The following is a 16210-nucleotide window of genomic DNA, read 5'->3' on the forward strand; positions in this document are numbered from 1 at the left end:
CAAGTGTTCCTCCAACGAAAAATGTCAAACAAAATTCTACTAGTATATACCCAGCTTAAAGGCCCGTACACACCATAAGAAATTCGGAAGGGAAAATTCGTCTGACGACCGATCTGCCGATTTTCGGATTGTTAGTATGGTGCTTTCGACAGCCGACTCCGACTTTTCGGCTGACAAAATCCTGATGTGCAGGCTATAAAATTTTTGTCGTCCGTAATACAACGTCCGATTTTCATCTCATTAGTACAGATTTTGACGGAAAAAAATCTTAAGAGCAAGACTAGGCATGCTCAGAGACGAAAGAACACATACAAAGCAATCCAACACATGACATCACTTCTGAAGTAGAATTCTGTCGTACAGGAAAATTCGTATGAAAATAACCTCTTCACTTTCCACATCAGACTAGCATGCCACAAAAGACGGACGAGCGGTCGGCGGAAATTCGTAGCGTGTGTACGGGGCTTAATTAGAAAGCCAACCAATGCCATTTGTTGTTCGCTTTGATAAATTGACTAATTGAGGCAATGGCTTCTCAGGAAGGAGAAAGGTTAGGAGTATGTCCCTGTCCTGAGCCATTCAGCAGTCTGCGTAATCTGTTATCTCCTGCTATCTAGGTTTCTTTTTAGTACAACATCTGTAGAGTTCTTTTTCTTGCACAGCTGAAAATGGTAATGTATGTAGAGATGAAAGAAAAAAAAAGCATGCATGCAGAGTTGGTGAGCAGGGTAGAGGGCTTGAGGGATTAGTTACAAGAGTAATGTACAGTTTAATTCATAACCAGTCTTGATGAAAAGGGTGATTGGTATCCAGTCCCTCATTACTTTTTAAGTTCATGTTTGTCCATGAGCATGCTAACAAGTTTCTCACTGATTATCTTAGGGTTCAATTGTGTTCGAGCTTCTGAATATTTTTATTATATATTATGTCCTTTTCTTTTGTAGGATTAACCAATGCTATTACAGCACCCTTATGGTTGGGTCTTAATAGTCTGGACTTTAACGCTGGCTGGAAGTGGGACAATGGAAATCCATTCCGATACCTTAACTGGCTTCCAGGTAAATCATTGACTTTTCTAAATTTATTTAACACCCGGCCAATCACTTCTACCATAAATCATTTAACAGGTTGGACTCAATAAACAAGCCTACCCACTTGGGTTATATACACTCTTTACAGGCCATCTCCAGTCAGTGTTTTTTTCATGATAAATGCTGCATTGCATTCTCTTTCCTGAATCAAAGTGAAATGTTGGGGTAGGATAGAATTTAAGATAAATGTGTGTATTGACTACCATGGTGTCTACAGTGCTCAGGTGCAGGCTATTTTGTGTCACAGAATTTATTATTTTTACTCTTCTTTGAGGCTGGAAATGCAATTCCACGTTGCTTTTTCTTCTGGACTATGTATAAAAACACTGAAGAGGCAATCGTATTGCTGTACTGTGAAATTTGTCATCAAAAGTCCAGCCAGTTTATGTCTGCTTAGGTTTACTTTAAAGCAGTGATCTCCAAATTTCAACCTGCGGGCCAGATGCCGCCCTTTGCTTGACTCTCTTGGGCCTGTGGGACACTACTTCTCCCACTGATACAAGAAAAGATCCTTCCATACTTCTCCCACTGATACAAGAAACTATCCTTCCATCTATACCAATGATGAGCATCCATTCCTTCTACTGACACCAACAATGGGACAATATTTCTTCCACTGACACCAATGATGGGGCACTCTTCCTCCCACTGACACCCCATTGATGGAACACTGTTCCTCCCTCAGATACCAATGCTAGGGCACTATTCCTCGCACTGACACCCCATCAATGGAACACTGTTCCTCCCTCTGATACCAATGATGGGGCACTATTCCTCACATTGATACCCCATCAGTGGGACACTGTTCCTTCCCCTAATACCAATGATGGGGCAATATTCCTCGCATTGATACCCCATCAATGGGACACTGTTCCTTCCCCTGATACCAATGATGGGGCACTATTCCTCGCACTGACACCCCATCAATGGGACACTATTCGTCCTACTGATACCAACGTTGGGAGAATATTCCTCACACTTACACTCCATTGATGGGACACTATTCCCCCCCTCTGATACCAATGATGGGGCACTCTTCCTCCCTCTGACACCAATGATGGGGCACTATTCCTCCCAGTGACACCCTTTTGATGGAACACTATTCCTCCCTCTAATACCAATGATGGGGCGCTATTCCTCACACTGACACCCCATCGATGGGACACTGTTTCTCCCAATGATACCAATGATGGGGCACTATTCCTCGCACTGACACCCAATAGGTGAGACACTATTACTCCTTCCAATACGAATGATGGGGCACTCTTCCTCACACTGACACCCCATGGATGCGACACTGTTCCTCCCTCTGATACCAATGATGGGGCACTATTTCTCCCACTGATCGCACTAATGGTGCACTCTTCCTCTCTCTGACACCAAAGATGGGACATTATTCCTCCCACAGACACCCCATTGATGGAACATTGTTCCTTCCCCTGATACCAATGATGGGGCACTATTCCATCCACTGACACCCCATTGATGGGACACTATTTCTCCCACTGACACCCCATCAATGGGACACTATTCCTCCAACTGATACCAACCATGGGGCACTATTCCTCTCACCAATACCAATGATGGGGCACTATTCATCCTTCTACTGACCATAGGCACAGTAATTGTTTTTACTCCCAACAACTATCAAGCATAGGGCATTGTTTAATTCTGCTGAAGCTGGGGCATTTTCCACTCCCACTGGCCACAGTCCAATTCCCCTAAAATCTGAAAGACAGTAAACTGGCACTTTATTTAGAAGGTTCGGAGACCCCTGTGTAAAAGGGTAAGTGCACTTCGATAAAGAACACTATCCATACTGCAATCAAACTGTACAATCTCCTTTAGATTTACCAACAACTTTGTGGTGTAAGGGCCTGTCTAATTGGATACACATTGAATAGTTTAGAAAGGTCCTCATATTAAACCACATAGATTTTTGGTAAATCTAAATGAAATTTCACAATCAGATTCAAATGTGTATTACCCTCCCCCACCTCAGGAAATCTGGAAATACAAGTCAATGCCTATTTATTTGCAGTATGTTTCATGGAATGCTTACAGCTATAAGGAGCTAGAATTTTTTAGAATGCTTGTGACCTATGTAGAACATGTTTATTTTCCAGTAAAATGTCCTTCAATTGTTTCTAAATACAGCACTTTCATTACTTCCTTTAGGAAACCCTTCAACGGAACCAGGGAAGAATTGTGTGGCACTGAATCCTGGAAAAAACGCTAAGTGGGAAAACAAAGAGTGCTCACAAAAGTTGGGATACATCTGTAAAAAGGGCAACGTCACCTCCTCCTACATCCCTCCGTCTGGTAGGAAATAAAAGAATTGCTAATGTTTATAGGTTTATTAGTAATTAGTAGACTACTGCTACTCATATTAGGTAATAACTAGTTATGCACTTTCCCTTTCCATCTTTAACTTCCCATCTTTCTCTAGCTCCATCTCTCTCAATCTTTATCTTTTTCTCTTTGTCTTTTTCTTTTTATCACTTTTTCTTTGAGGCTGAGTTCACACTGGTGTGAACACAGATATCGCATGTGATTCGCACCGAATTGCTGTGCAGATCACAAGCCATGTCGGCGATGCAATTTCACATCACATTCAGACCAAAATGGTGCAGGACCCTTTTTTGGTCCACACTGGAATCTGATCGCATGGATGTTCATCCCATGCGATCCGATTCCAGTACCATTTGACAGTTTGCACTGCGATTTGCAAACCGATCTGGGGGTGTCATTAACTTTTTATTGACATCCACAGAGGTTTGCAGAGGGCAGTGTGAACTGCCTGTGAGGGACATGTGATGCGGGAACGTGCCCTGGTTCCCGCATCGCATATCCGCATAACTCTTTTGCTTATGCAGCACCCTCCTAGGTAGGTGCTAGGTAAAAGCATCTTATGCTCCTTCGGCTTATCAGGGGAGCCTGATCTATTTGGTTGCCTGTTGCATATTCCCAGGTGTGATTCACTGGGTCTGAGGGAGTGTCCCCACTGTATCCAATAAGGGAGCTTGTTGGACAGTGGAGGAAACCCAGCCAGTGACACAATGGCTTTTGTGGAAGTCCCAGTGGAAAGGCTCTCTTGCAGTGCATCCTGGAATTGCTCATAAAAGCCAAGGGGACATGTGACAGGGCATCTTTGGCGGGAAGCAGAGTCCCAGGAGGAGGCTGACGGCTGGTCTCTCCTCCTGCTGTATGAGGAAGGTGGTCTTAGGCAGTCGGCCTAGTGAACCAGGTGTGGAGCTGAGCTGCAGAGGATCCAGTAAAGCTGACAGTGGAGCTGCTGGCAGAGTCTTCCAGAAAAACAGTTTTCGCGAGTACCAGGGGGCTTGCCAAAGGGTCTGCCCAGGAAGGGGGACCACTCCAGTGAAGTCAGAGGATCAAGAGGATCAGCTCACACAGAGTGTCAGAGTAAAGAGGGTGCCGTGTAAAACCCTGAAGAGTAGGGACAGAGGGTACCAGGTAGGACCCTGAAGAGTGATTCACAGTGCATTACAGTTCATTTAATTCTTCTTCACTATAGTGGCAAGGTGAAGCAGTGGCCTTGCCGCATCCATTGTTAAACAGAAGTCCCAGCAATTGTGCATAGTTATTCAGTTGGAGTATCCCACTCATCCCAGTTCTCAAATAAAATAACAAAAATCAAAACCCCTGGACTGTTTTCTGACTGAGCCAAAGACTTAGAATATGCTATATTGTCAAGTAGTCCATAACCAGCAGCTCCCATGTGAGTAGTGCTACACTTAAAATGGTAGTAAACTTAGATTTAACATTTGTACATACAGATAAGCCTAGAGTAAGGCTTACCTATAGGTATTTTTGCACTTGAAGTTTTCTCTCCAAAAATTATTTGGATGCACATCAGTTGCATCAATTTGCACATAAATTTGGACACTTTGTACTTTATTATATAGATGTTAATTATTTAGTATGATAGCGCTGTTTTAATTTGGTTCACTTACCTATAGGTATATTCAATATCTTCTAAACTTGATCCATTTAGGAGATATCCATAGTCTCTTGCCGATTATGTCACTGCTCATACGCAGTGACACTCTGCTTTCAGGCCACACTGAATGCAGTTTTTTGGGGGAGTTTACTAGTGGAAGAAAACGCTAACTATAACTATTCTTCAAAATGTCCCCTCTCCCCTCACCAGATTGAAAAAAAGTAAGTACACAGATCAGTTTTATTCAGGTTGGGCAGTATAGGTAAGTGGAGAGGGGTGGGAACATTTATAAGAATATTTAGAGTTGGAATTTTCTTCCACTTTAATCCTAACCTCGACCTGTTCTCATCTCTCTCTTTATTAATCTCTGTATATAGCTTTTGCTCATGTATTACCTCTGATTCACCCATTATTATTAAGATTTTAACCACTTCAGCTCCAGAAGGTTTACTCCACTTCATGACCAGGCCATTTTTTGCGATACGGCACTGCCTTGCTTTAACCAGTTCTGGACTGGAAGGATTTGCCCCCTTAAAGACCAGGCCATTCTTTGCGATTCGGCACTGCGTTACTTTAACTGAAAATTGCGTGGTTGTGTGACGCTGTACCTAAATAAAATCGATGTCCTTTTTCCCCCACAAATAGAGCTTTCTTTTGGTGGTATTTGATCCCCTCTGCAATTTTTATTTTTTGCGCTCTAAACAAAGAAAGAGCGACAATTCTGAAAAAAAAAACAAAAAAACAATATTTTTCACATTCTGCTATATAACATTCCCAAAAAAAAATGTAAAAATCAAATTTTTTAAATATTTTAGGCCAATTTGTTTTCTGCTACATATTTTCAGGGAAAAAAATCGCGATTAGCATATTTTGATTGGTTTGTGCAAAAGTTATCACGTCTACAAACTATTGGAAAGATTTATATAATTTTTTTTATTTTTTACTAATAATGGCGGCGATCTGCGATTTTTAGCGGGACTGCGACATTGTGGCAGACAGATCGGACCCCTAACTGACATTTTTGACACTTTTGGGGAGACTAGTGACATTACAGTAATCAGTGCTAAAAATATGCACTGTTAATGTAATAATGACACTGGCAGGGAAGGGGTTAACACAGTGGGTGATCAAGGGGTAAAGGTAAGCCTAGGGGTGTGTTTCTAACTGTGGGGGGATGGGCTTTTGAAATGATCACAGAGGCTTGTGATCCTATATAGAAGGATCACAGGGGCTCTATGATCATTCCAGAGAGAAGAACGGCCAGCTGTGTTTACAACAGCTGACCGTCCTTCTCTCTCAGCAGGGAGTGATCGCGGGTAGCTGGTGGCAATCGGAGCCGCCGGCCCCGTGCATCGGAGTTCCCACTACCGAGTGGGGGGGGGAGCATGCGGGCGACGGCACACGCTCACCCCCTAGCAGCAGGCACGCGACCAATGTAGGGCTACGTCGGTTCGCGCAGGAGGGGCTGCCTGCTGCAGTAAAACTGCGGCGGGCGGTCCTTAAGTGGTAAACTCGTGTGGCGCTCTACCCAAATAAAATTGATGTCCTTTTTTCCCACATATAGAGCTTTCTTTTGGTGTTATTTAATCACCTCTGCAGTGTTTTTTTTTTTTTTTGCTCTATAAAAAAAAAGACTGACAATTTTGAAAAAAAAAACAACAACATTTTTTTACTTTCGGCTATAAAACATATCCAATAAGAAAATTTAAAAAAATTAAATTTCTTCAGAAATGTAGGCAAATATGTATTTTGCTACCAAAAAGCATATATTGATTGGTTTGTGCAAAAGTTATAGCGTCTACAAACAATGGTATATACAATGGAACTTTTATTTATTTATTTATTCATTTTTTAGACTACTAATGGCGGTGATCAGTGACTTAAAACAGGACTGCAGGGCAGTCTGACACTGAGGGCAATCTGACACTACTGACGCTTTGAGGAACTAACTGCCACTGACATCACCAGTGAATTGGACACTAAATTACACTTTTGTGAACCAGTAACACCAATGCAGTGATCAGTGCTTTAAAATATGCACTGTCACTGTACTAATGACACTGGCAAGGAAGGGGTTAACGTCAGGGGCGATCAAGGGGTTAAATGTGTTCCCTGGGAGTGCTTGCTAACTGTGTGTGTGGGGGGGGTGCTTTGACTGGGGTGAAAACAGAGATCTGTGTTCCTGCTCAGCAGAAACACAGGATCTCTATCTTCTCCTCTCACAGAACGGCGATCTGCCTTGTTTACATAGGCAGACCACTGTTCTGCCTCTCTTAGAAATGATCGCCTGCGAACATCTGATCCACTGGACCCGCTGATTGGCTCCCACTGTGTCCAATCACAGTGGGAGCGGGTCACCAAGGGCGCGGATGCGTGCCCCAGACCTGGAAATAATGATGACGTACAGGTACCGCACGTGATTTTGCGCTAAAGGGGCCGCCCTGCCACAGTACATGTAAGTGGGGTGGTACAGAAGCGGTTAAATTCCTTTATTAAATTGGCCCAATTATGAAATAAATGATAAGTAAAGCTGAGCATAGATAGGCAGGCTGGTTATACTGAAATCAATCCATCAATAAACAAGCTAGTTGAATATTTCTCATGCAATCACGATGGACAGATATAGCAGGTAGCAGTGATTATTGTGTTCTGTTGGCAGGGAATGGTTCTCCGCTCGCTAGCGTTACACAATAGCGCTGTGGGAGGGATTTCCCCAATCCATACTGACTGTGTTGATGGGGAATGTGAGTAATTTTTTTCACCATGGATGGAAGGAAAGAAAATTGCTCAGTCTATGAGCTGCTTAACTATCATGATCATATAAAACAACAGTTGACAATCCGCAGGAGACATCTGCTTTAGTAGTATTATTAGCCAGATAGCCAAATCAAATTATTGCGTTTGAGACGGGTAAAAGGAGCATTGACTGACAATAGCAGAGTAAATAGGCTGATGATCAAGAAAACAACACAGGACAAATGCAGTCAGAGATGCGGCATAGACAGTCAGCCAGTGGTCAAAGACAGACAGATCACTTCCCAGGGCATGAGCAAATGGTGTAGGCTTGAAGTTCTGGCTTCACTTTAAAGTCCACTCATGAGATCAGGTGTGCATAGCAAAGAATAGTGCTGAGTAATGACTAGCAATTGGTAAAGGCTCAAAAGCAATCATTACAGTGTTCTAATTAAGCTTTCTCCACGTGATGGCCATTGGCCAAATCTGCCTAGGCTCAATTTGCCAAGCGTATAGTGAATCACCAACTTTAGGAGTGCATTGTCAGTCAATGCTTCTTTTACCTGAATTTAACAAGATTAGCACCCATAGGCCTATTTAGGGCTAACAGGCAATCTACTTTCAAAATGGCATTGGAAGCTGGGCACTGCCATGGTAAACAAATGGTGAACAAATAATTTTAAAAAATATCATATAGTGGGAGAGGGTCATGCAGCTTCAAGGGCAACAGTACTATGCATGAGGGATGCCTTAAAACCATAGTGTTATGGAACTGTAAACTTTTAATGGACAGTCTCCGCAACAGCATACACTTGCTAGCAGCAGGATAAGTTTAATGAGCAACACTAGGCCCAAATATACTAGAGAAAAAGATCATGGGTTGAATTACAAGAATTAGGATACTGCAGAGAGCATAGAGCAGTGCACAAAACTGTCCAGCAACAGGACAGATTTAATCAGGGATAAAAGGTCAAAGCTGTGCATGCCTAACTTTATTATTTTATCCATGAGGAAAGGGACGTGCATTAAATGTGAGAGATATAATGTGAAGTGGTTTTAGGTGCACATTGTTTTTATTCCTCATTCAAACAATGCAATAGCCTATTCCGAACAAAGGACCTCTCCAGAACAGATGGTTAGTAACAAGTAAATGCTACATTTTGAGCAACCCAAACTTAAAAAAAAAAGGCCATATCCACATAAAAAAAAAAGTAAAATAAAAAAAGCAAAAACAAAAAATGAAAACCCCCAAATAATACCATGAAACAAAAGCCTGTTTTTTATAGAAAGCTTTGGCAGCCAAAAAAAAAAAAAAAAGCAGTTTAATCTAAAATAAAGGCCCTTCCAGCATACAATAAAACATTACCCCCAAAATACTGCCCCCAAAATAAAAGGCCATTTAAGGTAAGCCTTGCAGCAAAAAAATATTTGCTTTGAACTGGACAGCGGCAAAAAATGTCTATTGACCTAAACCACAAAAAAAATTAAAGACCAAAAAACCCCCAATAATAGGAACAATAAAGGCAACAAAGCAGTTGATTGCCAAAAGAACGAGCAATCAGAATAAGAATACTGTTTCCTAACTGACCCTAATCTCTCCCTATACAGTTTGTAAGCTTTTCCTATCTATTTCCAATAATAGTTTCCAATTCACTGTCACTATGGCTGCTCTGTGGGCCCCCTATTTTAGTGAAGGGGTTGTGTTAACCTCCTTATTTCGGCCCTTCTAAGCCTCCAAGCCATAGTCATTTGCTCAATCAAATTGTATCTTTGTTTCAATAGAATGTATTTACTGTGCAGATTGCCTTGTTTAATGTTGGGTTCACACATATGCGGCCACAGGTTCTTGCCTAGGGTCTGGTGCGTTCCTTGGACACTTGCTCAGGTGCGAATTGGGTCCAAATGTTTGCCTGAATTTGCACCAGCATTGGACCAGAAGACACACAGGACCCTTTTTCAATGTGGACCACAGCCGCCCTGGACCTGTGTGAACAGGCTTCATTGAGAGCCGGCCACACTCGTCTGTCATGTGAATTGGATGCGGGTTTTCGCATATGTGTAAAACCGGCCTAAATTATATGAGGACCTGTTCACACATGATCAGTTTAGCTGTACTGCAAGATATATGTAAACAGGACCATTGCATTCTATGATTTAGTTCAAAATGTTGGCAATTGTGAGCTTTTGCATTTCGACTTCTAAATGCAGCAGTTTGAATGTGCTTTATATGTAGTACAATGACGTACATTGACGATTCCACACCACACTCACTTTGAAAATTCTTCTAGAATATGTGGGGAATCTTTGACATTACTGCCAAGAGCCAGGCTGAAGCAGCAGGTTTATGAGCCAGCTATACCTGTAATAGATTTTAGTTATTGGGTTTGCATGTACCTTAAAGTGGATTTTCAACATACCCCTCCATTTTTTTTTTACCCCTGATTACCTGGAGGTGGGTTCTGCACATTTCAGATACTCACCCACCCAGTGGACCCAGCGCTGTCCCACCAAGATACTTCCGCCATGTTGTTAGCAATGTCATCATGAGGCCCGCCGGGTGTTCCAGGTTCAGCAGATGAGCCTCCTGATAGTGGCTCATCCTCGTGCATATGCCTCCAGGAGTAACAGCAAGCACTGTGCACATCATTCACCTAGGTGAGTGGCGTGCATGGGGTTTGCGGAGCTGGACACTTCACTTAAAAAAAGGTAAATACACAAACAAAAAAACAGCACTGTATATATACAGGATCAGAGGAGGGTTGGAGAGGAAGGAACTTTATTAAGAGGGTGAAGATCCACTTTATTAGTACAATAGTAATTTATATCCATCATCTCCTGTAGGCCTGTGCAAAGCATTTTATATAAATAAGAATGAATGATGAATAATTTTAAATACTTTTAGTGTGAAGTTCCTCCTTCCCCCATCCCCCCCCCCCCTTTTATCACATTTGGCACATTTTTGGGGTGAGTGGGCACCTAGTTTTGATAAGTACCCGCTCCCACTTCCACTCGGATCACCTAGACCAGGGATCTCCAAACTATGGCCCTCCAGCTGTTGCGGAACTACACATCCCATCAGAAATTGTACAACTCTGACACTCACAGACATGACTAGGCATGATGGGAATTGTAGTTCCTAAAAAACTGGAGGACCATAGTTTGGAGACCCCTGACCTAGATAATCTGAGCCAAAGTTAATTGCCCACAACCTTCTGTAACACATCATAGGTCCCAGAAGGCTGCTGGTTCATTCACAAAGTGCAGGGTGGCTTGGGCATGGCAGTGGGAAGCTGGCTGTGAAGGCGCAAGGAGTCACAGCTGGCTTCTAACAGTAAATATATATGCACCGGAGATCCAAAGACGGGCAAACAGGCCTGGATGAGGATAGCGCAGGATCCTTGGAAAGGTAAGTGTCCTCAAAGAGTCACAGCTGGCTTCCAACGGTGAATACTGTATATGCACCGGAGACCCAAAGACCAGCAAAGAACTGGCCTGGATGAGAACAGCGCTGGATCCTTGGAAAGGTAAGTGTCTGCAAGGAGTCACAGCTGGCTTCCAACGGTAAATATATGCACTGGAGACCCAAAGATGGGCAAACAGGCCTGGATGAGGACAGCGCAGGATCCTTGGAAAGGTAAATGCCCTCAAAGAGTCACAGCTGGCTTCCAACGGTGAATACTCTATATGCACCGGAGACCCAAAGACCAGCAAAGAACTGGCCTGGATGAGAACAGCGCTGGATCCTTGGAAAGGTAAGTGTCCGCAAGGAGTCACAGCTGGCTTCCAACGGTGAATATATGCACTGGAGACCCAAAGACCAGCAAAGAACTGGCCTGAATGAGAACAGCGCTGGATCCTTGGAAAGGTAAGTGTCCGCAAGGAGTCACAGCTGGCTTCCAGCGGTGAATATACAGTATGCACTGGAGACCCAAAGACCAGCAAAGAACTGGCCTGAATGAGAACAGCGCTGGATCCTTGGAAAGGTAAGTGTCCGCAAGGAGTCACAGCTGGCTTCCAGCGGTGAATATACAGTATGCACTGGAGACCCAAAGACCAGCAAAGAACTGGCCTGGATGAGAACAACGCTGGATACTTGGAAAGGTAAGTGTCTTTTTTTTAACGTTAGCAGCTGCAGTATTGGGAGCTGCTGACTTCCTATTCTTTTTCTCTCTAGGGTGAAGTTTCTCTTTAAAGTGTATGTAAAGTCAAAATGATTTTATTTCAGTCACTTGCTGACCAGCGAGCGTATATAAACTTTTTGACAGCAAGTTGTTATTACATGATCAGGGCTGCAGGTTTTCTAAAACCAAAACATAACTTTTAAATGATGAGTAATAAAATTGCACAGAACCCAATTATTTATGAAAATAAACTATTTTTATATTGTATCACAGGTACTGAGCCCATCAATTGCCCTCCGACCTGGATCCCCTATGGTGGCTATTGTTATTCACTGCATAAAGAATCAAAGATATGGAAGGATGCCATGGTGTCTTGTAGGAAAGAAGAAGGGGACCTCGCGACCTTGCACAATATTGGAGATTCCGGCTTTGTTACCTCTGAGTTCGAGTTTGGTGAGTAGCACTGAACTGTGCGCTATTATTCTGCTATGGACGCTGCTATGTTAGAATTTCTGTTTCTAAAAATTGGGTGGTTGTTCATAATTTCTGGCACACCCAAAAAAATAATATTTACTGACTCATAAGTAATGAATGAGAAAGGATTTTTATCCTCTGCCATGGAAAGAAGTACAGCCAAAGCTAGTCCATTCTGCACTCCTGTGACCCGTTTTCAGCAGACAGCGGGCTGAATCCCGCTGTATGCTGATGTCACAGAGCTGGTCCAGGCAAGGGAAAGATCGTGACCATATGGTCAGGATCTGCCCAGATTCTTGAACCGGCATCCATCTCAGCCTCTCAGCGAGACGCTAAGAGCCTGAGCCAGCCGCTCCTGCCCCCTCTACAGCCCAGGGCTCCAGCTGCTCCTGCCCCCTCCACTGACAGTCACCAGCTTTCTGCTCACAGAGCACTGAGAACCAAGCGATCAGCAGTGTTTGATTGCTCGGTTCTCAGTTTTAGAGTCGGCGGGGGACAGATGCAGCCCTGACCTTTTATTGGTTGAACTAGATAGACTTGTGCCTTTTTTCAACCAGACTAACTACACTGAACAAAATTATAAATGCAACACTTTTGTTTTTGCTCCCATTTTTCATGAGCTGAACTCAAAGATCTAAGACTTTTTCTATGTACACAAAAGCCCTATTTCTCTCAAATATTGTTCAAAAATCTGTCTAAATCTGTGTTAGTGAGCACTTCTCCTTTGCCAAGATAATCCATCCACCTCACAGGTGTGGCATATCAAGAGGCTGATTAGACTGCATGATTATTGCACAGGTGTGCTTTAGGCTGGCCACAATAAAGGCCACTCTGAAATGTGCAGCGACAGCCTGACATCACTTCCGGTTTACCCAGATGTCAAAAGCCAAATTGTGGAAAAAAATCTTTAAATAATTGACCCAGTTCTCTGTGAGATCGGTGTCTCTGCATTGCTGCTGCTCTCAAAGTGGCCCCAGGGCAGTCGGCCTACCTGGAAATCTCCCGGTATACCGGTAGGCCAGTCTGGCCCTGTCTCTGCTCCACCATTAATCACACTGTGAAAACTCAGTGCTCCTTCCACCAGAACTCCAATGCTTCGAGTTCTGCTTTGAATTGGAGACATAGATAAGTTCCTTTAACAAATGGTGGCCGTTTATCTGGACCAGCAAGCAATTCTGGTCATATTTCAGCTTCTAGGTTGCTAGTGATGCCTCATGCTATTAGAAATAATCAAACTCTCTGAATCCTCTCTTGCAGAAGGCGCAGAGTTTGTTTGGATCGGACTGAACGACTTGAAGACGCAGCTGTTTTTTGAGTGGAGTGATGGCACCCCCGTGTATTATACAGTGTGGCAGACAGGAGAACCTTCTCACCTCACTAACAAACAAGAGGACTGTGTGGCTTTAAATACCAAGGTGTGTCATACTCCGTGCATAATGAATATATATAGCCCCAACAATTTACATATATTTTGTACATTTACATCAGTCTCTGCCCTCAAGGTGCTTACATTCTAGGGTCCCTAACTCACATTCATACTAGGGTAGGGTGACCAGACGTCCCCGGTCCCTAGACTGGCCCCTGGCCAAGTCTTTCCCCGGTTTTGTCCCCGGATTGTATTTGAACAGGGGCCTGGGCATTTTCTAAGACAGTCAGTGCAGAATTAAAAAAAAAAAATCTGAATTACTCTTATTAGTTTAAGGGGTGTATTTTTCCAATTCATATCCATGCCCCTTTCTGATGATTATGTGCTGGTCGGAGTGTAGGGACTATTTCTTCAGTTTCAAGCGCATGCCCATTCTGCTCCCGCTTGCATGTTCTTCTGCCTTGGCAAAAGTACCAGTCAGCCACCTGCCTGCCTATCTCCTTGCCTTCCCCGGTGGAGTGACCTTCCTCCGCTCCCCACCCAGTAGTAGCCGTGGCCCGGAGAGTGAGACTTGAGAGGCGGTGAGGCGGGCAGCGGCGGCGACAGGCAGAGAGAGGCAGCTGAGCCCAGCTGACAGTGTCCAGCAGCAGGAACAGAGGGGAAGCGGATCCCATTCTTAAGTGCTGCCAGTGCCTTCAAGGCTTCAACAGAGGTGTGCTTTGGGGGTGTCTGTGAATAGACTACATTGCACTGTGTCTGTCTCTCTGGCATCATGGATGGTATCATAACTCACAGGCAGCAGGCACTCTATCATGGCTCTGGCTGGCAGTGCACTGTCACAGTGTATCACATACCATGACTGCTTGGTGCTGACATAGTTAACTTGTTGGTCATAAAGTAACAAAATCATCACCCAGCAGCCATGTCATGTGACACACTGTGACAGTGCACTGCCAGTCAGAGCCATGATAGAGTGCCTGCTGCCTGTGAGTTATCATAATGCTGATCATCTTAACAAGTTGCTGACCGCCCCATAGCAGATTTACTGCTACAGGGGGGTCTCGCTGCGCAGGACAATGCATATATACGTGATCCTGCATTTCTGGGTATTGGAGCCGATCAGTGGGTCTGGCGGACTCTACTGTTCAGTAGAATGCAATAGGCTGATATTTTATTTAGTTTGTTTTATTTATGCGCTTTACAGATACACTATATCAGGGTTTCTCAAACTTTTTTCAGTCAAGGCACCCTTTAAAAATGATGAACAGACTCGAGGCAGCCTTTAAAAATCATAGACAGTCTTGAGGCACCCCAGTCTAAAAAATAAAAACTATTCTAATAGTTTTGCATAACACAGCAGTAAGAAAAAAAGTAAAAAAAAACCTGCGCACAATAGATGAAAAACAGAATGAATAATATATCAACAGTAGCAGCTCGCACAGGTCAATAGATAAAACCCTACAACAAAAATAAAAGAAAGTGCAGCGCTCACAAAAAAAGTATTAAATATTGTGAAAAAAAATATGTATATAAAATCTTATATAGAAAATAAATTCATATATAAAAAAATTGAATCAAATATATAAAAAATGTAATCAAATAAAAAAAGATTGTGCAAAGTGATTAAATCAATCCCACAAAAATACAAACAAGGCGATAATAGATCATGAAAAGTCCATATAATTGTGACAATAAAGTGATAAAAAATTCAACAAAGTTCAATAATAGAAAGTTTAAAAGCAAACAAAATGTTTAGAAAGCACCACCAGTCCCAGCATGCGTGAAGGATAATCTCCAAAGGCGACTCCACTATGTGAAAAACACCACACCAGACACTGAAGAGGATGGCAGCTTACCAGAATCTGATGGCCCCCAACTTAATGGGAAAGCCAAAAATGCTAAATAGATATCCCAGGCATGTAGAGACATCAGCACTATTCATTCGACCAAATCTCCATAAAGCATGAGGGTTCCAATAGATGTGGATAAAAAAAAGGATCATAGCGTAATACAGTATAGAACTACTAAATTTATTAAAAAGGATTGCACTTACAAACATCAAGGATAAAAGGGCATATATCGTATGTCAGAAATCCAGATGTAACATCAAGCTGCAGGGTACATAGACAGAAAGACCGGCCGAAGTAGCGTGATGACGTCACGTCTGGTCCCACCCAATGCGTTTCGTCACAAGATTGACGTTGTCAGGGGCACATAGCACGGCGATATTCACACATGTCGGACACCCAACCTTAGAGGTGATTTATTCTTCCAAAGCAAATACACTTTTGCAAACTGGTAGTGACTAGTATACCAATGTTTCTCTTAAACAATTTTCCTCTATCACTCAGCTAAGGTGCCCCCCAGAAGGTTGTAACGGTGTCCAATGAAACCCTGTGGCTTTGTATAACTAAAAGGCAGCTTTATTCACACACCAGCATGTATACAATTGTGGGGCAATTTT

At 43.0% G+C, this 16210-nt stretch overlaps 1 protein-coding gene across 1 annotated transcript in view; it reads left to right on the forward strand.

The window, feature by feature from the left end:
- LOC309556052 (macrophage mannose receptor 1-like) overlaps nucleotides 1–16210 on the forward strand; it is a 161324-nt gene that overhangs the window by 43264 nt on the left and 101850 nt on the right. Inside the window, exons 5-8 of the mRNA XM_082258344.1 lie at nucleotides 945–1058; nucleotides 3270–3413; nucleotides 12180–12359; nucleotides 13638–13795. Coding sequence (XP_082114470.1) covers nucleotides 945–1058; nucleotides 3270–3413; nucleotides 12180–12359; nucleotides 13638–13795 — 596 coding nt within the window. The remainder of the gene's footprint in view (nucleotides 1–944; nucleotides 1059–3269; nucleotides 3414–12179; nucleotides 12360–13637; nucleotides 13796–16210) is intronic.

Source organism: Pelophylax lessonae (genome assembly GCF_965119305.1).
Source record: "Pelophylax lessonae genome assembly, chromosome: 5".
In the NCBI taxonomy this organism is placed as follows: domain Eukaryota; kingdom Metazoa; phylum Chordata; class Amphibia; order Anura; family Ranidae; genus Pelophylax; species Pelophylax lessonae.